This window comes from Melozone crissalis, unplaced genomic scaffold (genome assembly GCF_028551555.1).
Source record: "Melozone crissalis strain CALT ecotype California unplaced genomic scaffold, PUWL_Pcris_2 ptg000042l_1, whole genome shotgun sequence".
Classification (NCBI taxonomy): domain Eukaryota; kingdom Metazoa; phylum Chordata; class Aves; order Passeriformes; family Passerellidae; genus Melozone; species Melozone crissalis.
Genome location: NW_026535820.1, coordinates 31,971,751 through 31,998,309, shown reverse-complemented (window position 1 = coordinate 31,998,309; position 26,559 = coordinate 31,971,751). Strand labels below are relative to the sequence as shown.

Below are 26,559 nucleotides of genomic sequence, written 5' to 3'. Positions count from 1 at the left end.
TAAGAAAGCACATGGTGCATTCATTTCCAGGGCTGCAATGTCGACAGCCTCTTAGCTCAACCAGCACTCAGCCCCTTGCCCATTTGCACACCCAGCACAGCTGAGCTGAGCCACAGCTGAACAGTCACTCAAACAAACTGAGATATTTGGATGCCAAGCACCTGACTGTACTTGTCTTTGTACCAGACTGAATTTATCTTATCTTGGAGAACTCAGTGAGGTCACCGCCCATCAAATTTTATAAACCTTACTCAAATTTTTCTTTGTCATTGTGTCTGAGTAGTGACATACAGTGGTGACATAATGCAATGCAATATAAAATTGTTTTACAACACATAACAGGCTTTTTTTCTGCTGATACTTAAGCCTGGTACAGCATTCACATGCCTGTTCATCAGCCATCAAGAGAGCTTTTGCTGATTGCCTACAATCTTGCAGACACAGATATGTGGCAAATTGAAAAAGAGACAGAGAATAGAGGCTATAAGTTCTCTAACAAATAATGGACTTATTTTTTCCCATTTTACAATGTATAACAGTTAAAATAATCCTCATCTAAGCATTATTTTCATAACAAATAATCTATATTGCTCTTGTTTTGGAAAATTTGTCCTTTAATTCCTTCTTATTCCTTCTTGGACTGTATATGCTTTCATTCACAAGTTAAAAACAAGAAGATCCACAGGATATAACACATTGTTAGTGCAAATACTGCAAAATATGAATTTGGCAGTACACAGACATTTGTAAACAGGAACATTTTCAGAGAAATTACCTTTGATCAGTGTCTCAAACTCAGTGTGTGAAATTTTCTTGGCCTGCAAGTCAATCTTCAGTGCCAGAAGCAATGTGAACAGGAACCTGTGATTTTCATACAGCCCTCGAACTGTGTACTTGAAGACTTCGTAGGTGAGATGCTCGATTATATAAACCACCCTTTTTGCTGGAATTTGAGATTTCTGAGATCTTTCCACTGATAGGTCAAAAATGCCAAGGAACTGTCCTAAAGATGTTTGGTACATGACATTAACCAAGCTCATTTCCACAATTAGGAAATAAAGGATGCTACCACGACCTGCCACGGGCCGATACTCTTCACGTGCAGTATTGATTTTCACCTCTGTCTCCATTGCTGTGTTTAATTTTTCACTGACCTTAAAATTAATGGAAAAGATCATGAAGATTAAGCTGTATTAGTTATGATTTATGCTGCACAAGCAAAAAGAAAAGGTCTTGATTAAGACCACAATAATATTTTTAGTTGAGCTTTGCTTCCCTCTGCCAGTGTTTCAACACAGACATTGTGTCTTCATGTGTTCCAACTCCTGTCAAGATGGGAACTGATTCAAACTTACACTTGCAATGCCTGGAATATGAACAATATCCAGATAGCAGTTTAATTTTGCTATTTTTTATGAATAAAAAATAAGTGTTTCTACTATTTACTGGTTAAGAAGTCAGATGTTATATAGTGGCTCTGAATGGGAAAAAATAAAACAGTAATGAAAATATATACATATGTCTTTATATATACTATCTTTAAATTACAATTACAAAATATATCTACAGTGAATTCTAAATTCACCTCTTCTGCTGTTGATTTAGTGATCCTTAAGACTTCTATCAGAGACTCATCTTCAACCAAAGAGCCTTCTGTACTGGTTAGACGGCAGAGCAAATTATCTTCAAGCTCCTGCATTTTCCTCTTGTTGGATGTCACTTCTTCCATCAGTTTGATTCTTTCTGCTTCTAGTTCCTGTATTCAAGAAGTTTGCCATAGAATATTTAATGTCAATTAAAAGGAAGATTCCTTCTAAAGACATAGAAAATGTGATTTCATGCCTGTCAGAGTGGGGAATTTGTTGTCTTTTCCATAAAATACTGAAATACTACAAAATATTTCTGTACTAAAATAATTTATAAGCATACTGAATATATACATTAAACTAATTTATATGTATGCTGTATGTATTGATTAATGAAGTATAAATGCTGGAGAATGAAAACACATCTGAATTACCAGGAAAATCTTCCTCATAGTATGGCACACAAACCACTAAAGATAGTTTCAATGGCAAGTGATAAAAGCCACATTACATGGGGTACTTAAAATTAAATCAGATAAAGGCCTGAAAGATGCTTTGTATGGCTGGATTTTACATTGTGAGCAAAACTGACTGGATGACCTTTTCCATTTCTAATTTCTACCATTCTGTGACTTTGAAAGATACAATCCTCTACTGCATATAAAACAGGAAATGTTACAATTATTATCTATGTCATATGGATTTTTTTGCCCTTTCTACAAGACAGACAATGACAAGGGAAAAAAGGCAGACAAGTCAACAGAACACCAAGTGAAATGAGGCTTCTGTACAGCACAGTCTACACAGCTCAGGGATACTTTTGCTGGCTGTCTTTATTTAATCAATCCAGTCAACCTTCCTACAAGAAAAGGATTGTTAATAATCGTCTATCTACACCTATGGCTTCAGTTTATTTTCATTTTTGTCAACATGTCAAGCTGGAGAAAAAGGAGATGTACAGAGTTATACAGTACAGGAGAGTTTCTCCAAAGTGAAAAGAAGTGACAAATTTTATTTTTACAAACGCCTCACTTGGAAACCTTGAAATATGTTCTAGGGCTCAGTAGCTCTGTGGAAGCTACAAGTGATTGCATCCCAAAAGAGGGGAATGACTTAAGTATCAGTAATTCAGCTTTGCACATTTAGTCCTCTTTCTATACCATTAATGCAAAAAAAAAAAAATTATACTTCCACAAAAAACTCAAAAATACATTTAACTACATGTTTAAATTCCACATAAGGATGTGCTCTGTTTAAGATCAGACGCTTTACCCATACTATTTATAAGTCTGTAAAAGGTATCTTTCAGAAAATTATCAGCAAATATACCAGGTACAAGTTTTTGTTTGCAAGTTTTTGTTACAAGTTTGCACATTTGTAATATAAATAATAGTTGTTCTGAACACAAATAATGGCAGCAGCTCCATTATCAAAGTACAAAAATATGCTGATTTTTTTTCTATATTTATAGCATCAACCTATAAAGGTGAGAATAAACACTTCTTTGATCATATTTCATTGATCACTAGAGCAATCTTTAAGGATGTCTTGGTTCCTTTAATCTATTACTTTAGTTCAGTGATCATAAAGTTGTCTCTTTGTAATAGAAAACTTGTTCTTCAGAAGCTCTGTTCATGTTATGTCTTTTCTTTGAACTAATTTTTTCAGAATCCCACTGGCTCTGACTATCTACACCACAACATTCACCTCTTACTGAGACAGAAGAGACAACAGCCATGATGCCTTTGTATCTGCCAAAAGTTTAATAAGTGTGGATCAGCTGCAACCATGTCCCTGTTCAGCAAGCAGTGCTGATATTAACCAGGTTCCCTTGCAACCCTCTTCAGCTGATGAACAGCACTGCAGGAATATTTGTCAATGACCATATTTTTGACCCAATGCAGTCTAGGTGTTGCTACATACATTCAATATGAATTCTCTAACAGTTCTGTCCAAGAAAAAAAAAACAACACAGAGCAAGGGTATCTTGTGGGAAGAGGATTTTTATATGTAGGTCATGAGAAACCTATTTCACTTCTTTTCCTTCTGTCTTGATTTAGACCTCTCTCCCTTCAGAAGTTAGGATATTCCCATTCACTCATACTGATGCTGCTTGATTTAGCTGACAAAAACCTACATCTACTGGAGTAAAGATTAAAAGTTCTGCATCTAAAGCATTTATCTCACCCACTTTTTCTCCAGTACCTCCTGTTACAGTCTTTCTGTTTTCCGTGGAAGAATTCACAGGAAGTTTGTGCATTACAATGACTTTGCAGCCCCTGTTTGTGACTGTCAGATTGAAGGAAGGGCACCTTAATTCCAGTCCTTACTTCAGTGAAGGCTCATTTTGAGCAAAGTGGAAGGGTGCTGGCTGGAGAAAATGACAGCACCACTAAAGAACGCTAGTTAGAACATGCTTTGGGGAAGTCAAAGGAAGAAATAATTCCTTTAGGTAGGCAGCTCCTCTCACATTAGCAAGCCTACCTGAGCTACTTACTGAAAGCAGCAGCTCTGCTAATGCAAACCTCAATTTTTTAATCTCAGCTGAGAGAGGATTTTCTTCCTTATATTAACTTCCACATAATCAATGCAAATTTTAACAAGAATAGAGTCAAGTCAGTGTTCAGGGCTCCTTAAGAATCTTTTATCTCCTTGCACACTAGAGCCTGGCTGGCAAAAGTAGTTCAAGTTCATAAGCATTTTTTCATGTAATTCAAATTAAGTTAAAAAAGGAATTTAGAAATACAAGAGATTTCTGACGGAACAAGTCCTTTCCATATATGAAGGAGTAAAGTTGTTTTATGTATGTCATGTGCACGCCAGTGATGTATTTTTAATGAATAATTTTCTTTATTCTTTTTCCAAGGCCAGATCTTAAAATAAATGTTTAGGTTCCCCCGTTCAATTAAAAAAGAGCTCCTCATCGTATTTCAGCAAATGCACAACCTTTAAACTTTCATTCACATTTTTGTTCTTGCATTTGATTTCAACCAAGATACTGAATATGTATGCACTCTTGGTGCAGATACTGAACAAGCTTTCCCTCTATTAAAATGCTGCAGGACTCAATACCTGCTTTTCTGTGAGGATGACACGGCCAAGGAGCTGATCTTCCAGCCCTTTCATAGTAACAGTAAAGTCAATCACAGTTGTTCTTGCACTAATTTCTGGAGTATAAACAGGATTAGCCACCTTTGTTGTCATATAGAGGGTAAACCCCTTTGTCAGATCTACCTCCTTGTCACCTACTTTCACCTGAAAATAAAAAAAATAAAAAGCATTTCTCAATTTTTGAAAGATGAATTCAGAAAAACTGTTATTTTGTCTGATGAAAAAAAAATTATGAATTTTTTTTTTTATGTTTTCATTTACACTTTTAAAACTTTCTGATTAAGGGTAAAATAGCCCCTCAAACAACCCCACGAGTTCACCACTCATTTTCTAACTGTTTTAAAGGTACCAATCATATCAGTATTCAGACTACCCTATACCCAGCATCTGTCCTGTTGGGTTTTAATTTCATGTCTACAATTCATCTTACTTTGTGTGCTGAACCAAATTTTATGAAATTTTTTTCCAAGATGTTATCTAGGGCAGGATCAAGTTCCTCTCCAATGTCTTCAATTAACAGAGGTCGGCCAAGGGACAAGCAGTCTTCTATATGACTTCTGAAGAACTTGTGGTTCATAGCTGTAACCTAGGAAGATTGAGTCACAACACAGCATGCATTTGAAAGCACACAGAAAACAGCATAAAATCTACTGAAGCTTTGAAAAATTGTACTCATCCTGGGATATATATGCAAATGGCTACATTTTAGGGACCAAAACTTGACTCTGCTGACATGAATGGAAGCTTTGCTTTAAACTTCAGAGGATAGGAGATTACATTTCTTTATTGTTACCTATTTACTTTTTTATCTGCATATCTATCTAATCAGTGCAATATCTTAATATCTCCTAAATATAAATAGATTTATGGTTAAACACTAATATGAAGTAGGGAAATGTTTATGGAGTTCAGAAAGGGAGCCAGTGTTATACAGGAGGCCTGATCTGACATCAGACATTCAGTTTCCAATTCAGTTCCACCAGTCTTAAAATTGCTACAATTTTAAAGTCACACTTTAAGTCACACAGACTCCTTTTCATTTATCCAAATTTAATATATTTAACATAATTATTTAAGATGATAATTGAATAACCTTTCCAGGCATCTCTTAAGCCATGGTTTTCAGGTGGTTTTTTTAACCAGGAAAAAAAAATTAGGATAGACATGTTTTTAAAATAAATCCTTGTCTTGCAGGCAAAGCTCTTTGAAAAAGATGTAATTAAAATATCTAGAGGCACATTACACAGAAGGAAACCAGTATATTATTTAAAAATTAATACTCTGTTCCACCACTCTGCACTTTTTGTTATCATGCAGATGTATGTGATCTACCAAAACAGCATGTTCCCTATATTTTTATTAGAAATTCAGCTGAGAGATAAAGCCAATGTCTGGGTGACCAACAGCATAACACTAACAAGACCCTAGCAAGTTACAATATCCCAGATGTAAGATTCTAATACTTGTGTATTTAGAATCTTGACATAACTTTGTTCCTCCTGGACTTAACAGGGAGAACTCAGAGCAGGAGATACAAGTCTCCAGGAAGATGGAGAATGAGATACAACCTTTTACTTCCCTCTTTGTTTCTCTTTCACTACAGCAAGCAATTAAAAGATTCATTATAAAAATAGATATGCCATAACATATCAGTGCAAACTATTTTGCCCTGTTATTGATACCCTGATTTAGGGTACAGGTTCTCTGTCAGTCATGTTTTAGTTTCTGCATAGCTGTACACCAATAAACATCAGATTTAAATTACATATGGCCAAAGCATGATGACACACAAATGACACACACATTTTAAAGAATTGTAAATTAACTATTTACCTGAAGTTCATTATTCTTTTCCTTATTTTTGATCCAGATCTTTCCTTGACCTTGTGGATCAATCAGCAATGGATATCTAGATGCTTTTGTGACAATAATGCCATTTTGAATTGAAAGGTCATCATTTGGAAGACCCTGGAGGTTCCATTCACCCACTGTAGCATTGTCAACAAGCATGCTGGTAAGGTTCAAGTTCTAATAGAAAATATGCAATTACAAAATCAGTACCAGTAGAAAACATGTAAATACAAAATTAGTGCCAGTTAGAGGAGCTATACTAAAACATCTGATGTATGGTTTTTCTTCTTATTCTGATCAGAATGCATGATGGAGTGTATTTGGTAGTTATTGCTTACTGTTTCTTTTCTTTAAAGTTCAGTGGCTCAATCACTGCAGTTGAGCAGTAATGAAAGTGAATTCTGTTGAGGCTTTGATGTCCATCAGAGGCTGTCAGAAAAACTCTGAAGTCAGTTCAATATCTAATGACAAACTGATTTTTTGCAGTTTTTAATAGCAAACACTTTTCCTGCGAGTTGAAGTGGAATTGTCATCTTGCTCACAAGACCTTCCACCTGCTGGAAAGTGCCTTCCAAGTACAGGATGGCTGTGGGAGACTAAGAGAAGAGTGTGGAGATGTGCTATGGAACAGTAACCATGAACTATCATGGAAGGTTATTGAGGCTAAGCTAAAATCCTTCACAGTTTGGATATTCTCCTTAAGTTTGATTTGCACTTGTCAAATAACTTGCTTTATTTTGTTCCCTCTGAAAAGTGACTGGCCTCTGGTATGTGAAGAAAAAAGTGCTGAAAATAGCAAACCAAACTCCAATTTAGAAAAGCACCTTAGTAAGGATTGAGAATTGTAAAAATAATGAAATTGAAGGTATTTTTTAATTTGCTCCTTACATTTTTCATTCAACAATTCATACTTGTAAGCTTTATTTAAAGACCTGTTTAAAATAAAGACATGAAAGAAGGAAGGTAAAAGCCTGTAAATCTAGTGAAAATCACATAATTCAGAATCTGAAGCCTAAAGCAGAGCTTCAAATACTGTCAGAGTTGTGATACAATCATGAGATCTAATGATAACAGTGTTTGCAAGATGCCAAAGCTTTTTCACTCCTTTGATTTTTTTACTTCTAAAATTATTGAAGACTCACAGTGAAGCAACACAAATCATCCTCAGAAGACAAAGAAATTTTAGGAATCTAGTTTCCATTTGTGCAAAGGACAGAAAAGCATGTAATAGGCAATTTTTTCAGCAATTGGAACCTAAAACCATATTTAGCTCCTTAAGCAGATGAGTAGGATCTAAACAGCTTTGAACTTTTTCTTACCTACAGCAAGAAATATCAGTCACCCTGCATCTCTGAAACTCAGCTAATTTAAGTGCCTAACTAAACAGATAATTGGCTAATTTTAAACAGATCTTTGTAAATTGTTATGCCTAAATGACTCATACGCCCACGGTCAGTTAGTCTGTGACAAAGTAAGGCAGATGTCAAGCCTTGTGCTTGAACTGCAATGCTGCTTTCTTTCCTGCAGTGTGAAGCATCAAGAAAGGCCCATATGCTGCCTTTTGTGAGCACTTAATTCCCTGGGAAAAAATCAAAACTCTCTTCAATACACTATGATGGAAATCATAATTCTGTCTTTAATGGGAACTCTAAACAGAATGGTAAATACATTTTGAAACTCATTAACTATGGTATCCATCTAACTGAGACATACTGGGGAGGAAGGGGGGAGCAACATAGAAACCATAAGAAAGTATCCCTCAAGTTTTCAAGGATGCAGCCAAACAGTAATGTTGGTCAGAATACCCTCATGACAGCAGAATTTTAGTTCTTTATGTATTGCTTTCTAAAGACATTATATATCCAATTTCTTATCCTTAAATGGTGAGAATCTTGACAGATACTCCCCAAAGTAAGTAGCTTTTAAGAACATTTTGTACACTGAAATCAGGAAAGAGCCTCCCTCGGTTGAGTGTATGTAGGATAACTCCCAAGCCACACTGGTTAAGAATCTTGCCTGAAACTGCACTGCTCCTGGTACTTTATTAATAAATCCATCTTGGCCTTACATATTTTTTTATCATCAGCAGCTTTCAAAGAGCTTTACTGGGTGGGTCAGAGTCATTCATCTTTTAAGTCACAGCATAAATTGGGCTGGATTGCAAGCTTCCATCTCTCAAGTCAAGGTTAATCAGCACTACCAGAATTATGCCAACCTAACATTAAAAAAAATAAAAAAGCTATTCAAAAGTAACTTCTATGAAGTGAACAAACCCCTTATGGAAAAGAGGTCTCCTTAACAGACGTTTTAAGTGCTAAATCCCAAAAACACTGAAAAGAAGATGCAGATCTGCCTTTAGCTGTTTCACAATGATATAGATGTACACAGGTTGTTCAGTAGCTCACAGCACATTTCAGCAGCAACTGCTTTGTCAAAATCTTTGACAGCTGAAAACAGGAAATGTTTGAGCTTAATACCTCAACTCCTGTGCTGAGAGGGAGAGAGAGTCCCTGAATTATTTCTCCAGCCTTTACTGCTGAAGAAAATGTACACAGGTACTCACAAAACCAAGTGGAAGACACCACAGATTACCCAGAAAGACAGCTTTGATTACTATGGCCCAAATTCTGCCTTCAGTATGAATATAACTTCCAGGTACAGGGAAGATTATTTGACAGACCTCCTAAAAGTCATGGAATAGGAGCCAGGCTGTTGTTGGCCATGAGCAAAGCCTCTGCACCAGAACATTTGCCAGGTCTGGCACTCCTGAGGCAGGTAATGGTAAAAGCAAAGGACAAGATTCATGCAAGGTATCCTGCCCTGTCTCATAGTCTCAGCATGCAAGTTGCTCACCTTAATAAAGGCAGAATATGAAGTGGCAGGAAACAGAAACTGAATGATGGGACTGTGGCTCCTACTGCATTTTAGGCCACCTCTGCCTGCCCAGGCACAGGCCAAGGAAGGAGATGCTGCAACATCAGCCTCACTGGAACAGCCTCACTGGTGACAAAGGTGCATGGATTTAAAAGCTAACACTGGAGCAAGTCCTGAAAAATGCTTTCTACAAGACACTTCAAATTAAACAAAATTAAATGTTGTGAGTATGCAGCAGAAGGCATGACAGGAGGGTATATACTGATAACACACAGAAGTGCAGAGGTGATGTCTCCTCTTATGAAAAGGTAAGTGTATTCTAAGCTGACAAATTTTACTTTGTTTCCTGTATTATGCTATTTCTCCCAGGGCAGCTGATCTCAGACAGCATTTCTCTCTCAGATTTGCCAGAGCAGTGTCCTACATACCAATTGTGAAATGCCTGACAGTGTAAAGAGGAATTTAAAACATATTGGTTTAGAAGCTCAGCTGTCAACTGCTCAGATTTTTTATTTATTAAAAATCTGATTGAATGTGACAGCCTGTATATAATCTTCCAATTATGTACTTATCTGGAATGAAATGCTCTGCATATAATTTCTCAGCAAGGCAAAGAAGAAGGTCAGAACAAAACATGAGTACTTACTTTACTGTATGGAATCTTGCTATTGTCCATCTCTTTCCTCCACAATTGGAGTAGCAAATTCCTGTACTCCTGATTGAAAGGTCCAGAATAAGAGAGAAATCCAGTGGCCAGAAGAACATTCCCCACCAAATTAACAATTTGATTTTGAAAGTTTTTGCTGCTTGCTGTCCAACGAAGCTGTATGGAAAATAAAGAATTTAGCTTAAGCAGACACAAAACTAACAAAAACATCTAACTTACAAAACGTATCTCTTTCTGATAAATAAATTTTCTTCAAAACAGGAGTATTTTTTGCTTTAAATCATTCTTTTCAGAAGTAGAAGTTTGCTTGAAAGTGATGGCAACCACCTGACCAAGTGGAGAAAAAGCATCTCTGTGACCAAGCTGGATGAAGAGCTTTAGAGGAATGAAGTGTCAGGCAGAGGAGGGCCAAGAATGAAGAAGTGGAGGATGGGTCTGGCAAACAAAATGTGTGGGGTGAGATAAACTGTAGGGACCTTGTAATCAACAAAACAGGGCCAATGGAGGACCATCCTAAGGATACCCACAAAAACAAAGTGTTCACCAGACAGAATGGTGGGGACAGCTTTCATACTGCTTATAGAACATGAATTCTCACAGCTGGGCTCCTCTCTGAAGTGTTTCTACAGGAATGTGCACAGCATGGAGAACAAAAGAGGACTCTGCACGTGGTTGGAGCATCATGATATGATGGGAGTCATGGGAACATGATGGAAAGAGATCCACAACTGGAGAGCTGCATCAGCTGTCTGTGGGCTTGTTAGGAAGGACAGGTTGGGAAGGTGAGAAGAAGGGTTTTCTTACATGTGAGAGGGCAGTGGAATCCATGTGGTCATTATGGGAGATTAAAGGATGGACAATTTGCCAGTTGGGAGCTTATGGGTTAGCATCAGAGGGAAGATCAGCATGGGAGATGTGTGTGTCTGTCACAGACAATCTGGTTAACAAGAAGTAGATGAGGGGAAGAAACCTTCCATCCACAGACCTTGGTCTACATGGAGAACTTCAACAACCCAATATCTGAAGGGACAACACAGAAAGACACAAGCAATCCTTGATGTTTTAAGGAAGGCATTGACAAAAGTTATCAACACAGTGAAGAGAGGATTTAATGAGGGAAAGGCAGTTTGCTTAACCTCAGACTTGCAGATAAAGAACTGATCAGGAATCTAAAATTTGGGGGCAGCCTTGGCTGAGATGGTTTAGACTTTAGTTTAAAGCGCAGGGCGGATTTCTACACATGCACTTATGTGCACAAACACATGATGGGAAGGTGTAAAGAGGAAAATGCCAGACTCTTTTCACTAGTACTTTGTGAAATGACAAAGGGCAGTGGACACAAATTGGAATATAAGATATTTACATTCAACACACAAAAAAATCCCTTTATTTCAGTGACAGTGGTCAAAAACTGAAATAGGTTGCGAAGGGAAGTGGTGGAATCCTGGAAGATATTCAAAACCCAACCAAAAAATGCCCTGAGCCTTGAGTAGGGAGGAAGGAGGGATGTGTGTTTTGCGTTAGATGGTCTCCAGAGGTCCCTTCCTATCTCGATTATTCCATGATGCTGCAATTTTATAAGTATTGTTTTTCATGTGCTAAAAAAATTTAAAATAATTAACTCATATTTTGCTTATTAATTTCTTTCCAGATTTCTGTTCCTTATAGTCACTCTGCATCCAGTCTTGGTCAGGACCTGCATGCTTCAAGTTTAAAAAACATACATTTAATCCAGTGTCAGTTTTGCCTAATCCTCCAAGTGCCATACAGAGTCTTTAATTTTTTTTGTCTGGATTTTCAAAAGTAGAGTGGAATAACAGCTCTTACAAGACTTCATAGAACAAAGCTTCATAAAACCCACAATAAGGCACTATAATTTCCTATTTTTGCTTTGCTCTTAAATTTAGAAATTCACTGAAAAAATATGACAAAGCATCTAAGATTTTTGACTGATGTAATTTGAAGGGCAGCTATGCAAAGAAATGCTGAGATGCTGGCCTCACAGGACACAATGGCTGAAGTCGGAACTCTCATCAATTTTGACTTTGTGTGGAATCAATGAAGGAATTAACAAAGCAAATAAGAAGAGGGGGGGAAAGAGTATCCTGCCTCCTCTGAAAACCTTCAGGCTGAAGCCAGAAAGATCTGCATAGGAAAGGTAAATTTCAAGCTCAGTGCAGAGGATAACAATTAGCCCATAATTCTGAAAAAGGCTCCAGTAGAAACCTAAGCTTCAATTATAATTCAGGAAATTAGTCAAGCTTCAAATTTGTATTCTTGTATACTTGGTGAGAAAAAGAGAGTAATCCTTCTTATAAATATTTTAGGGCAATTATTTAGGTTAATCCTAATTCCTCTTCTTAAAAAAGCTAAAAGGAATTTGGCTCCTTGGCTTTAAATCTGAACTTTATCCTCATATGAATTATATGTTATAAATCTTCATGCAGAAGAATTAACACAAGAAATTGCTTTACTTTTTTAGCTATATTAGCATCAAGGAAAACAAGCATATATATAACTAAAAAAAGTGTCATGTGATATCAAGAAGTCACCACGCCTAGAGTTTGCTGAGCACTGCTATGATCATTGTGGAGCAGTCTCAAACTGCACACCTCCTTTGTGCTGGAAACCTGCACATGTGGGCTGATACCTTTTCTCCCTCTAGTCCTTCAATCAGAGCTGAGGCATTGTTCATCTTCCTTCTGCACGCCTCAGCATCATCGAGCAAGGCCTGCTTCTCTTTCACAGCAGCGTCGTACATGGCTTGTACTTCATCCAGCTCCGCCTGCTTCTCGTCCAGCTGATTCTGTGCATTATTCAGCTCCATTTGGGCAGCTGCAAGTCTTCCTTCCTGCAAAGCTAGATTTCCCTACAGATATTTAAAAGTAAAGAGTTAATACCTATTCTTTTGGCAGAAAAGTTAATACCTATTCTTTTGGCAGAAGCAAATGACATTCATTTAATGGCACATACTGTACTGTGTTGGGTATGTAAAAAAATAATATATGTTCTAAGATGACAGAAGTTTTTTTTCTTTTTACTTCTGGATCAGAAGCATAGCACTATAGTTATTCAATGCAATCTTAAGATATTTTAATAATATTTTCAGAATGGTCTATTAATCACACAATTATCAATGTTTTCAAATCACAATACACTTGAAATAGCTGTATGCTAGATATATGAGGCAATATATACAATGGGTTGCCTTATATATATGCCTCCAGTGATATATTCTCAGTGCAAAAGAAATTTAATACTGTCTTCATTAATTATAAAATAATAAAAATGAGAACATACACTACTCTTCTGCTCTCTTTTTCCATCAATTACCTCTACAACAAAAATATAATAAATGTATTTTTTGCTTCTCTGGAAAGTAAAACTCTAGAGACTTTTTTCACATTTCTTTATAAATTTGCATGATGACTTACCAGTCATTTAAATGTGGCCTCTTAACTTTTATATTCCTAACAGGGTTGAAAAAATATTCTGTGAATTCAGAAAGTATTTCCATACACATTTGCAAAGGATTAGAGCCTGACAAATTTCTTATGAAATTCACACTTACAGATAAAGGTTGCTTTCATTTGCTCTGAATATTTAAAAAAGCTTGTTTAAATATCATGTATCTTATTTCTGTTTTTTTCTTCTATAAGAGTTATGAAGATGGAAACCAAGAATCTGTAAAACCTGTTTTATTACAAAAAGTAGCAGTAGAAGGCATCTCTCTTAAGGGACAACTCCTAATCAACAGCATAACCATGGGTTGGGGTCTGGTCTATCTCAAAAGAGTAGTTTGTGAGCAAGGAATTACAGAAGCATATCTGTACTAATCAATGAAGTAGGTTACTAATACCTGTGTACATGTATGTTGCAAAAAGTGTATTGGATACAGGTGAATCCCATGTACCTCTGCCCATCTATATTAGCAATCTAGGTATATGTAGACAGTATATGCGAGAGAATAGCGCTGTCAGTAAAATTTCATCTACTGCAGGCACCTGCTATGTTGACAGATCCCAGAGATAAAAGCATATTTTGGAATCCAGATGAACGAGTAAAATGGCTGCTCATAAAATTTCCATCATGCAAGAATGCCAAAATATTTTTACCTCACTGTTTATCAAAAAACACATCAAAGAACATCGCCTAGAAATAAGGACTGCTCAATCAGTGAGTCTTGATTAAACCCAGATAAGCAGATTTCAGATCAACTGCTGGTATGTTTTAGTGAATCTTGGACCATTGGGCAAAGTTCCAATAGCAAAGGAGCTTTTAGGAGGTGACGTAGTGTTACTGTCCCCCCTGCACCAGGGGAAAGGGTGAGGTAGAGAGGGAGAGTGCAGGACTCCTTCTGCATCTGAATAAGAAAGGCCTGACAACTGGCTTAATAAGACCACTGCCTTTTTAAAAGTCATAAGAAGAAGACAAACAGTGGGTAAACTTTACATTCTCTCAAATGCTGGACACCCCACATTCATGCAGCACGAGAGAGCCAGGATAGTTTTGCCCATGGTATGCTGTGCAGAGCAGATCCTGTCCATGAAGAGAAAACTTTCTCTTTTGACCATTCAAACTATTTTAAATGCCTCTTATTATTCTGTCTTATTAAAGCAGATGCCTCATTCAGCCATCTGTTGTCAGGCCTTTCTTACTGAGATCCAAAAGGAGCCCTGCACCAGCCCTCTTCTACCTCTTCCCACCACCTTCCCTACTGCAGAGCATCCTCATATCCTTAAATTCTCTGAGGGCTAAAAATGGGAGTGAAACAATATTATGACGTAATGTTTCAGTCCCAGCTGACAAATACTGAAGTTACACAGGAAACAAGATCCTTGGAGGGCTGTGAATAATAGCTTTGGCAGAACAGCTGGAACAACAGAGAACTTACACCTGACTGTGTGGATTCATATAACACCTTGACATTTATCACAGCAGGATGTGAACCTCAGTGGAAAAGGATGGGCATGCGAACTCCCAATACATATGAGCAATGATGCCTTGCAAATATGAAAAGCAGCAATAAACTACCCAGAAAAGTGCAAAAGATTGATGAAACAAACTTCCCCATTCTTTAAAAACTCTTAAAAGGCTGTCAGCTTTGAAGATGTAGGGATATCAAAAAAATATTTCAGATGAGTACAAAAAAAGTATATTGTATTCTAACATGAAAAGAATCCCTTAACTGATTTACACAAGACTTTACAGATTTTCTGGAAGATGACATATAATAAGAAACTATTTTACAGACAATTTAATCAGAGTTCTCAGCCACTTTCAGGGTAATCATAACAAAGTATAAGACTTTATAATATTAGTTTGATTTATAGGCTACTTGATCATATGTGATGAACAATGGTTTGTTGCATGAGACTGACAGCTAAAATATCAGGATGACCAACCTATATGTGATTCTCAAAGGCAGAAAGACTACTTGGTTCAGATGACCCTTTGAAATTTGCTTTCTCCCTGGTTTTTTTTCCCCCTCACACTCAAGTTTTCAAAATTCCATGGGTACAAACACAACTTTTGTATTGACATCAGTATCAGGTTGGCTGGCAGCCTCCTGTATACAGCTCTGCCATGAGAGCAGGAGGCAAGTTCTGCTGCCAAAGAGAATCTTCTGCACAAGAAGACTATTAGAGCTGCAATCAGCTCCATACAAACATTTCCAGCCAATATTAGGCAGGAAGGTAACATGTTTCCCAATCACTAAGAACCACTGTAGCCTTTCTAATTTTAGTGGCATTGCCCTGTGAACAAGCTTCACACCCTTCATTTCATCCCCCTGCATCACGCAGCGGAGCAAGGATACACAATTTGTTCCAGCTGGATGCAGTGTCAAAGCCTGAATAAATGGATTTTATGCAGATGAATCATGAGGATTTAAGACAAGAGGTCCACACTCTGATCTGTGCTCCTGGAGAAGTGGTGCTACCCTGGAACATGCCTGGGTTTGTGTGAGAGGGGCAGCTTCAGCCTTTCCTTCCTTGCCTTTGGCACTGGGGAACCAGACAGACAATCCTCCCAGCAGCTGCTGCAGCCAGTGCTGCTACTGCCCTCTGCATGTGTCTGCGTGGGGCAGGTACACACAGCACCTGTGCCAACAAGGGCCTCGGCCTAAAGAGTTTAGCAACTCTTTTGCCTTCTTCCAAGCTGCCCTCAGAGAGGACTTCATAGCAGGTAGTGAAATGATCCTGCCCTCTTGTCATTTTTGCATTGCACACAAAACCAGAACAAATAAACATAATTACAGTCACAGCTATGCTGTTAAATGAAACATGCCCAGGACCTTTCTCTGGCACTGAGGTTGACCAGCATAAAAAAACTCACATTAAGCTCTCTCACCCTCTAAAACACTATGACTACATGTTGGCAGCCTTGTGGGAACGGCTCTTGGACCAGGATAGAACCTGAAAGGTGCCCAGAGACTACTGAAAAATCCTGTTCAGCAAAGACCAAATCACACTAGAGATCATTCTAAAAATTTACCAGTGTAAATGATCACTTTCCAATGCCTACAAAAATTTACTAGTACTGTTTAATTTACTATTATTGACATAGACACTAAGCCTCTCGCTGATCCATTGCAAACTCAGATTTGCAAAGTACCAAGTATATCTGACCCTGATCCATGGAAGCAGTTCAATAAAAATGACTTCTCCAACAGAAAGAAGCCTCATACCATTTAATGCTATTCCTGATCTTGGATGGAATGCCCAGATCAACCCCAAATCATTCTGAAGAGCAACTGCTGTTCATTAAATTGAGGAAATGTTACTAGGAGAATTCCATTAGGGAAAAAAAAAGCATCCAAAACTACAGAGTTCTCTACAGGTAAGAATGATTTGGAGCTTTCCTAGCACTTCTCTTGTTAAGGAATTTCATCTTTCAAAGTCCACTGTTTTAACAGGCCATTGAGCACTTACTGCTGCTGGACCAGGCCAGAAGGCTTCTTGGACTCTGTCACTGCTCCTGACCTGGGGAATCACTAAGTGCTCATCTTTGCCTTTTGCTTCAGTCCTGTTCTGGGCACGTGGCATCTGACTGAAGACTCTTCATGGACATGCTGTCTCAAAACTACTCCTGTCCCAGATTACTGCAGATTTTTCCTATAGACACTTCATTGGTTTTGGGTCAACCTTCTCAGAGACTCAGCGTCATGATACACTTGTGTCCACTGTTACTTAGGGAAAGATTGTAAAAAAGGCAAAGACATACACAAGTTTTGCAGACATTCCAAAAACAGTGTTTTTACCTCAACAATACAAATTTTAAAAAATATATATACACCTGCACATACATATGTGCACATGCAAACAAATCCCTGCAAGAGTGACATTAATAAAATCTTGGGCTCAATTTCTTTGCTATCAATGACCATTCTTTGGGACTAAAACAACATATCTCTTATATGCTTTTCACTGTCTGTACTAACTAGTGAAAGACTTTCCATATTTTCTGTTCAGTTACATGTCCTGACCTTACTCTGTTTTGTTAGGTGACCTAATCCTTCCCTTCATCCTCCCCACCAAAGTATATTCTTTCCTTCTACAGTTGTTGTGGGCCTTGGATTCAGACTTGCATGCTTGTTTCCCTGCCCAGTGGGCATCACCTTGTCAAGGACACGCTTATTTAAATGGACAACTATCAAATTTCAACACTCCTTGACTATTACCTCTTCTTCAGGTACAAGATTTCCTTTCATTGCTTGCTATGGTTTTTAGTGCAGCATGGAGACAAATGAAAGTAGAAAAGGAAATAAAGTCTCATACTTAAAACTGAGTGTGACAGGGAGAATCCTCAATATCAAACAGAATTTATAAACTGCAAACAGACTTCCCTTGATCACTATAACAGCCTAAGGAGAACTTAATTAAAGTCACTGCAAGCATCCCTATGGGAAATTATACTCCTATACACATTATTTTAATTGGAGGCTAACAGTATCACAGCAAAAGTCAGGGCTTCTCCATTCTGCTCTTATATTCTTCAAATAACAGATAAGGAGCAGATGGTGTTTCAAAATTCTCAGGTTAATGCAGCAGGCTGGTTTACTAGGTATCAGTCTGGGGAGGAACAGCTCATCCTCCTGCTGAAGGTTTACAGGAAAGTCCAACTAATGACCCTTGGGCTGCAGGTCACTGATCTAAAGAATGCCAGTATCCATTCCTAGGAATTAGGTAATTTTTGCACACTAAGTATATAAGTTATAAAATATAAGTTTTTGCACACTAAAATATATATCATATATCTATATATTTTTGTGCACTAAATATATAAGTTAATAATACATAATTTTTGAACACTAAAATATATATTTCTATTTATAAATAAATAATTTTGCACACTAAAATATAAGTCGCTATTAATTAGTTTTCACAGGTTGTCATAGTTAAGATAAATGAGGCAATGAGCCTCACTTAAGATGTAATTTAAAAATATATTGAATCTATTTTGCAGGTGTTGAAAGGAATTTATATCCTAGAACAGCAGTTAGGATAACAGAGCTTGATTAATTCATTCAGTAAACCTGCTTTTAGCACTGGATGGATTAGCCTCAGCTAGTACTTTATGCAGTTTAATTGTACATTTATTTTCAATTATTTTCTTAGCATCACTACACTGCTTCCTGCAATATCTCCTGCATACTTTAAACCCTTCCTCTCTCCCTCCCTCTGTCATCTTCAGTTTTTTAAAATATTTTTGACTGCTGCTGTACCTGACAATAGGCACCACTTTGCCAAGATATGTATGTTTCATCTTTTATCAGCTACAGTGTGACAAGAATGAACACAAAGCTAAATTTATATGTAATCCTAAATCATATATATTAAAATAAAAACTACAAGAGCACGTTTTCAGCTTTCAGGGTTGCATTTGCATATAAAGCCACTATTTCCCCAAGGTCTTGCTCCCTTTTATAGCTCCCAATAGTAACATTTCAAATTCTGTTTTCATTACTGAACATCCCATTATTTGAAAAGGAAATAGCTAGTTATATATCATGAAAATACAGCACTCTCTTGAGTTACTTGAATAAAAAAGAATATGCTTTTAACATATTTGAATCAGATCTGTCTAGGTATACTAAAAGATTATGCAGAGAGTTTTGACTGTACCATTGATACAGTGGTTTGTTCTATAAGAAACCAAACACGAGTGCAGTGGAAGCATAACGGATTGGATGTATTTCTTCAGAAAAGAGCCATAAAACTCACTGCAGGAGCAATGACTATAAATCATTATATAAATATGCAAAGACCCTTATTTTCAATGTGCTCACAAATGGAACATTTCCAAGACAATAAAGCTATCTGTAGGAATTCACACAATAGTGGCTGATCCCCTTCTAGTTCAGTTCAATGTTTCAACCAGAAACAGATACCTCACAATTACTTTATCACATATGTACACTTGCAGGTAGCAGTCTGAAACTCCAATATTTTTAGGGAGATGAATTCCAGCTAAATTCCTTAAAGAATATTTCTATGCCAAGAGTAATCTCTCCTCTCCTCTCTCAGATTCTATCATGACCACAATGAGTGGGTTCCTTCCCGGGCCAGTAGGGCTGAGGAATTTTGTTGAAGCCATAGTGCCTGGCACACACTCTGAGGGCAGAGAAGGTATCACTATCTCCCATGCACAGCTAGACAGGTCCTATAAAGAACCAACTGAATGCTTACTGTGTTCACACAAGTTAAAGCTGTTCCACAGGGTAGTTGAGTGTAAGTGGAAACAGTTGCCAGGACATATTTAACCTCTGTGTGCTTGACTGAGCAACCGGGTGTGAAGAAACAAGAATATCTTTTTTTAACCAAAATAACATGACATTTTTTTCCACTTGACTATAGTAATCTCTCAAAAAAATAAAATTATCAATATGAAATACCTTTAGAGGAAGAACTTCTTTATTAATACCATAGAAGTAAACCATTGCTTGTGTCCATGAGCAAAGACCTGCTACATTTCCACACACTTTTTTAGCAGTGTCAAGATTATAATCCTCCATATCCAAATAAGGCTCTAAAAACTCCACAGTTTCTTCTGTAATTGAGTCCTAGTCAATAAAAAGGAAAAATTATTTTTTTAAATGGATTTTTGAAAAAGGTCTGCTTCACAGAAACATTTTCTTTTTTAAAATCACGGGGTATCACTTCTCACAGAATAAATCAACAAAGCAATGCTGCTGCCTTTCACTCTTACAAAGGACAGTTTAGTAGTTTTTGTGTACCCGTGAAAATAACTCCTACTTCCATTGCAACAGATTGAATTGAGTTGGCATTTAATACCCCTATTTGACACATTTACAGATGTTCCTAGTGCTTGTAGCTCCATGACAACTTAAGCTGTTCTAAGTTATTGCTGCTACAACACTACACCTTCTTCTCTTTGACCCATCTTTAATACCCTCACCAACACTCAGTGATCTAGTCTGGAAACTGTTATGACAGAAATATAAGTCAGAAAACTACTGATAATTTTCTTCTAGTCTAGTTCCATAAACAATCTCACCATGGCATCAGACAGGCACTGGTGTGAACACAGCTAAAGGAACCAAACATGCAGGTTTCAGAAGGAAAAGGGTGAAACTGCAAGGCACTGTCTTCACTTCACTGAAGCTAACCCTTTTCTTTAACCATGAAAGAAATTTCTTTCAGCTGTTATTCTAATCCCAGGGGTTTTTTCCCCTTTCACAATCTGCTGAGAATATGAAAAGCCAGATCTTTGATGGTGGTTTATCTATAATTATGTAAGTGTCAGAAGAAAATGGAATTCATCTCCTTGAGCAAGGTAGAAAGTAGAAAAGCTTATACAGGCTAAAAATGACTGCTTAACAATAGACATGTTCAGAATCTTCCCTTTTTTTTGGCAATGTATTAATGCCTTTCTTTTAATGCATCTAAAAATCATCCACCATTCATACTGTCAAACAATTTACCCTTTTCTTGTTTTTCTGCACAGCAGAAGGACTGCCTTGTACTTATCTGATCTTCAGCTACTCTAATAAAAAAGACATTCACTATATTACTCCCAAGATCAGCCATGGTGATGTTTTCACTGTAATCGTTTGCTAAAATGTAAAATACTGCTGGAAAAAATTTTGACTTTTTTATTCTCCTACTCAAAATAATGAGCTAACAAACTGGCAAAGGTGAAGCAAAGATCAATCAGCAGTGGTCTAAAATCTCTGCTCAAAAGCTTGGAAAATGTCATGCTTTTCCTTTTAAGTAATTTACTTTGAACTCAATGAACTTCATCCACTAATTGTTATTGCCTAAAACATATTAGGAAAGAACAAAAATCTCACAAACAATTAAGCTATGTAGTCTACTGAGACACAATGAGCTTTCTTGTCATATATACTCAAAATAAGAAATAGCATGTGAAGGACCTCATGAGGGATTGAAGTAGTCGAATATTCTACTCCATCTTCACCAGTATCACTTCCTGCAAGAACTCAGTCCCACAGAAATTGTTCTGACTCCCCTGAGCTAAATGTGCTGCCAACTACCAGCAGGAATACATGCACTATTAATAAGTGCCAAAATTCTGGAAGTCTCATTAGACAGAAACTTGAGTAAGGAGGGCATAATTAGTCCTTGCTATCTTAAAACTAATTTTCTCTTTCTGTTTAGTGGAGATAGCACTTGGAAAAGTGACCAGACTGACAGCCCCAGGAAAAAATTGTCTACAGAGGCAGTGCAAGTTTCCACAATATGGCTCTCTGGGAGAAATGGCTCCTGGGGATAGTGAGAATGATCTTCACAACAAAAACACTCCAGCAGCTTAGAAAAGGCATCAGAAAAATGCACAGCTAACTAGATTAAAACATTAGTGCACGAATGAAAGTATGTTCTTCAACATTACAGAAAAGTCAGACTTTGCTGAAATCTGCTTGGTCTCCTGAATTATAAAGTTGGGCTGTGATTCTGCCATTTCATATTCTACCCTGGGTCTTTTTCTGGTCCAGCTACCTGTGACATCTTTCTTCTCTTCCCTATAGAGAATTTTCCTTTGTCTCACAGTTCAGTGAACCTTGCAAAAGTTTCTATTTCCTGATAGAAATAAAAATCTGTTCACTTTTATTTTTCTTACGGTTGATTATAAGATTATTCTTCATTTCACTATTTTTCTTGTGAAAGAACCCCAAAGTTCCGCACTCCTCTCATTACCTTTCCTGCTCATTTTTTTTCTTATTTCCTGCTAGCTCCCTATCAAATTGGTGACAGAATTGTCAAGTGCCTTACAGGCAAACAGGCCTGGCAGCACTGGAGACGGTGAGCTATTAAAAAGCCAAGAGTGGGCCCTTTTAAGGCAAATTTCTACTCAGAAGCAGGAACTGCCTGAATAAGATAATACTCAGCTTCTCAAGATTTGATCTAGCGCTTGGGATACTGCTGTCTGCTAGAAGCCACTGCATGGCCCAGGAGAAAAATTACTGAGATAATGACCCATGAAAATGAAGAACTGTCACAAAGTATCTGCAACTATAGATAGACAAAACTGTTTCAAACTTCCTTTGATGGTAGAAGACACTCTCATGCAAACTCTGAAGATGCTTATGGAAGCAGTAGTGCCCCTATTAATTACTTACCTTCTGAAAAGTAAGCAGCATGCTAAGAAATCCTGAATTATTCATGAGTTTCTGAGCCTCAGTCCATGATGGCTTCACACCTGGGTGTTCATGATCTAGTGTCACTGAGTCTATTTTCCTTTGGAATAAAAGAAGTACGCAGTCCATGATCCGCATGATCAGGTGAGGAGGTTTACCCAGTTTGCGAACAGTTGCAATGTCAGAAGGTTTTATTGTCTGAAAAGTTATAGAAGAAAATAGTCTATATATTTAAACAGTCACTCAATTGCAAAGAATAGTTTTTTCTTTTGGGAGGACTGTACATGCAATGCAACTGCTGCAGTTTTGCAGGTCCCTCAGAAGCACTACTGCAGAAAGTCCTTAAAGGTAGTCCCACTCTATGACTGCTTCATTACCTGACCATAGAGTACTGCCCATCTTACCTCTTCCCCTCTTCAGTTTTCAGGGCTTTTTCTACAAGGATTTACAGGTTGGTGCCATTCTTTCAATCCCCTGTATCCTCCCAAGTTAGAAGCATAAGTCATATTCACATAATAATTATTAACTACATGCATGTTCAGAATATATTTGCTTCTGACCTGCAGGGCTGCCTTGGCTTCTTCCAGTGCAGGTCTTGCAGCCTCAAGCTTCTCTTCTGCTGCTGCTTTATCAATGGCAATGTGATCCACAATAGCCTGAGCCTTGTCTTTTACTGTTTGCACCTGCGTTTTAACTTTTTCTGCAGCGTGGGCTTTCATAGTTACTTCCAATAGAACTTCATCAGCTTTTTTTGAGGCTATAGCCAAATCCTTCTCCTTCATAACCAACTCGTTGGAGAGCTGATTTACAGAAACCTCAGCTTCCATCAGTTTTGCAAGACCTGTAGTGGACAAATTCCATTTTAGCAACAGGAAGACCTATGGAGAAAGTAACCTCAGTGAAGCAATGTGGATATTTAAAATAAATCACTCAGATCCATGTTTAGGAACACCAGTGAGTAATCCCATTGATTGAACACCAAAATTCAGCAGGGGATTTTTTTTTTTTTAATGCATAGAAGCGTTCAGAATCCATCACTTGATCACTTATTTATGTTCTTATACATGAGAAGGAGACTAAATATTAAACACATACTCAAAAATATTAGCATGGAAACGACAGTCTTAAGAATTGTGTGTGAAATCTCTGAAATCCATGAGAACATGAAAAGTACTAGGCTGTACTCTGTGCAAAACCAAGAGGAGGAACCTGGCAATGAAAGCAAAGACACAAGGAGACTAGGCTGAGCTTCTAAATTCAACATTACATAAAGATCCAGATGAGATGGGGGTAAAAAAACCTTAAGATTCTTGAGCAATACAATGCTCCAATAATTTGAACAAATTACAAGAAAATCTCTTAAGTATAAACATCCTTATATATAAATGCATGTCTCTGAATGTAAATGCATCATATATATCTTTCTAGCTCAAAAACCCCCACATTTGCTCCTCCAGACAGCCAGCCACCCTTTACCTTTGGACTTAGTGTACACAGGGAAAATCTGCAATTTAATTTCACATTCACTTCCAAATAGCATTCAGTTTAGGAGACTCTTTAATTGTTTACCATGTATGACCATGTGCAGAGTAATGTTTTTAAAACTGTACCTTTGGCATATACCTATTTCTTTAAAAAATTCTTCAGAGGAACTGAATATGAGCATTTAATTACCTTTTTTCAGATTTATTCATGGCATGCTTACATGTGAAAACTAGGATCTAATTAGTGCCTTGTCATACATACATGTAAAAGCATGAGTTTCAAATATTTTAACTGCTAACTAATACTATTTCCAAAAGTCCTCTTTAATCTGCACATTCATAAAGTTCATGGAAACAAAACCTCTGCACATTTTGTAATCACACACAATACAGCTGAAAATATTTGAGTCTGCTTCCAAATTAATGAGAGCTCACAATCTAAATCCTGCTTTTACATCCTTTTATTCAGATTCTTTTCATCCTTTTAAAAACAATGAAAGAAACAGAAATCAAGAAGCTTTTACAGTACCTGTCCTCATGCGTTCAGACAAACTTCCAAGACTGGCAAACTTCTCTTGGTAAATAGTTTTGTAACCTCCAATGAAGGACAGGTAAGATTTTGGTGTGACAAAAGTCCGTCTCCTATATCGTTCAAAGTATTCAACGCATTTTTCAGCTACAATATCTTGAATTGTTCCCATGGTGTTAAAAACACTCCGTTTCACTTCATCTGTACACTCAATATGGTAAGAAGCTAGAAAATGCTGTGCAACTGCTATAAGAGCATCTTTAGGCCAGTGCTGGAACCAGTCTATGGTACAGCCTGAAATCAGACCTGGAAATTTGAGTGCACGAGTTCTGAATTTTTCCCCAACAGGAGAAAAACAAAGAACCACATGCAGGTTGTTCCGAACTCGAGCAAGAAAGTAATTATAAAGATTTTCACCAGTGGGACTAAGCCTTGGGTACTCCTTCTTCATTGCTGGAATCAGGTCTTGTGTGATTTCACCTATTTCATCCCGTGCAAAAAGATTTGAGACTTCACCTGAAGCCAGAACATTGTTCATGTACTCAAGAAAAGATTCATCTCTGACTTCATTGTCCGTGAATATAAAGACAACACCCTTTCCTATTTGACCTGCAGCGCGGTACAACATTTTCAGATCATCCAAAAGGTTGTTGGTGGAATATGTTCTGGAATAGAAAAATGTTAAGGAAAGAGAGAACAAGAATTACAGATCACCTTAGGAGATATGTATCATCTGGATCAGCTTCCTTGAGGCAAGAAAAAAATCCAGATAAGAACTTAATACCATAGCTCCTGATAATATTTTTTAGGTTTCTTTTTCATAAACATTTTCCCAAAGTGAATGATCAGTAATATAAATCATGTGAAATGAGGTGGAGTCAACAAAATAATGTCCTGGGGAAAAGTAAGGTGAGAGCAATACTATATCTAAGGCATTTTTGATGCTGTTTTGTATCCCCATGGTTTGCAGATGTAAATTCTTTATTAGAAATAGGTTAATACAGCTGGATTAAGTTGTCAAGTAGGTTCTGATAACTGCAACCATTAGGTAAATACAGCTGGATTATCTTCTGAAGATATTGAGAGCAGGATAAAGGAAATCATTAAGAGACAAAAGAGAATGAAACTGAGGGGTTTATTGCGTTATAGGGTTTAACTAAAATCAAGCCCCAGAAATTATGTTTGAACATTATCACTTGGGCTGATCAGCTCTACTGCAAACGGAGACCATGACTGGTTCTGTTGTTATGTGTCTTATAGCTGGTGCACACAGTAAACAAGATTCAGATAAATCCACACAAATTCAACTACACATTTCAGATTGTGCAATATAAAATGACATAAAGTAATGTTAATAAAATGGCAGATTTTGTCCCAAGCCAACTAGAGCTGAAATTAGAAACTTCTTTTCTTTGTAACCAGTCTCTTATTTCCAAGAATCTCTTCAAAGCCATAAGTAATTTGTGCAATACACACATGACCCATTCTTCACATATTAAATATGCCACACAGGAAGTGTCCCAATTCTCTTTCAGCTCCATTTTATTTCTGCTCTATAAATACCCATAAAGCAAGTACTTCAGAGCTTGAAAAACTCTCCAGCTCTTCTTTGTATGTGTTGGCTACAGTAATTACAGTGATTTGTGGCATTCTGATAGGAACATAAGAATTTCTCTACTGAATCAGAATAGCAGTGTATCTGGTTTAATAATCTAAGACCAGTTACGGGAAATTATACTTAGAGACAAAACATGACCCAGCATCCCCTCTTCACTGCTAATTTCATTCTTCCTCCTTCCATATTCATTGTCATTATTAATATTTGTCTTATTAATCTT

At 37.2% G+C, this 26,559-nt stretch overlaps 1 protein-coding gene across 1 annotated transcript in view; it reads right to left on the bottom strand.

Annotated features, from left to right (window-relative positions):
• Positions 1–26,559, bottom strand: part of LOC128942401 (dynein axonemal heavy chain 5-like) — a 147,795-nt gene that overhangs the window by 38,198 nt on the left and 83,038 nt on the right. The window contains exons 57-67 of the mRNA XM_054284848.1: positions 24,722–25,386; positions 23,269–23,549; positions 22,691–22,906; positions 19,985–20,152; positions 12,740–12,958; positions 10,069–10,245; positions 6,531–6,725; positions 5,128–5,283; positions 4,659–4,841; positions 1,586–1,756; positions 776–1,154 (exon numbers count right to left, since the gene is read on the bottom strand). Coding sequence (XP_054140823.1) covers positions 776–1,154; positions 1,586–1,756; positions 4,659–4,841; positions 5,128–5,283; positions 6,531–6,725; positions 10,069–10,245; positions 12,740–12,958; positions 19,985–20,152; positions 22,691–22,906; positions 23,269–23,549; positions 24,722–25,386 — 2,810 coding nt within the window. The remainder of the gene's footprint in view (positions 1–775; positions 1,155–1,585; positions 1,757–4,658; positions 4,842–5,127; positions 5,284–6,530; positions 6,726–10,068; positions 10,246–12,739; positions 12,959–19,984; positions 20,153–22,690; positions 22,907–23,268; positions 23,550–24,721; positions 25,387–26,559) is intronic.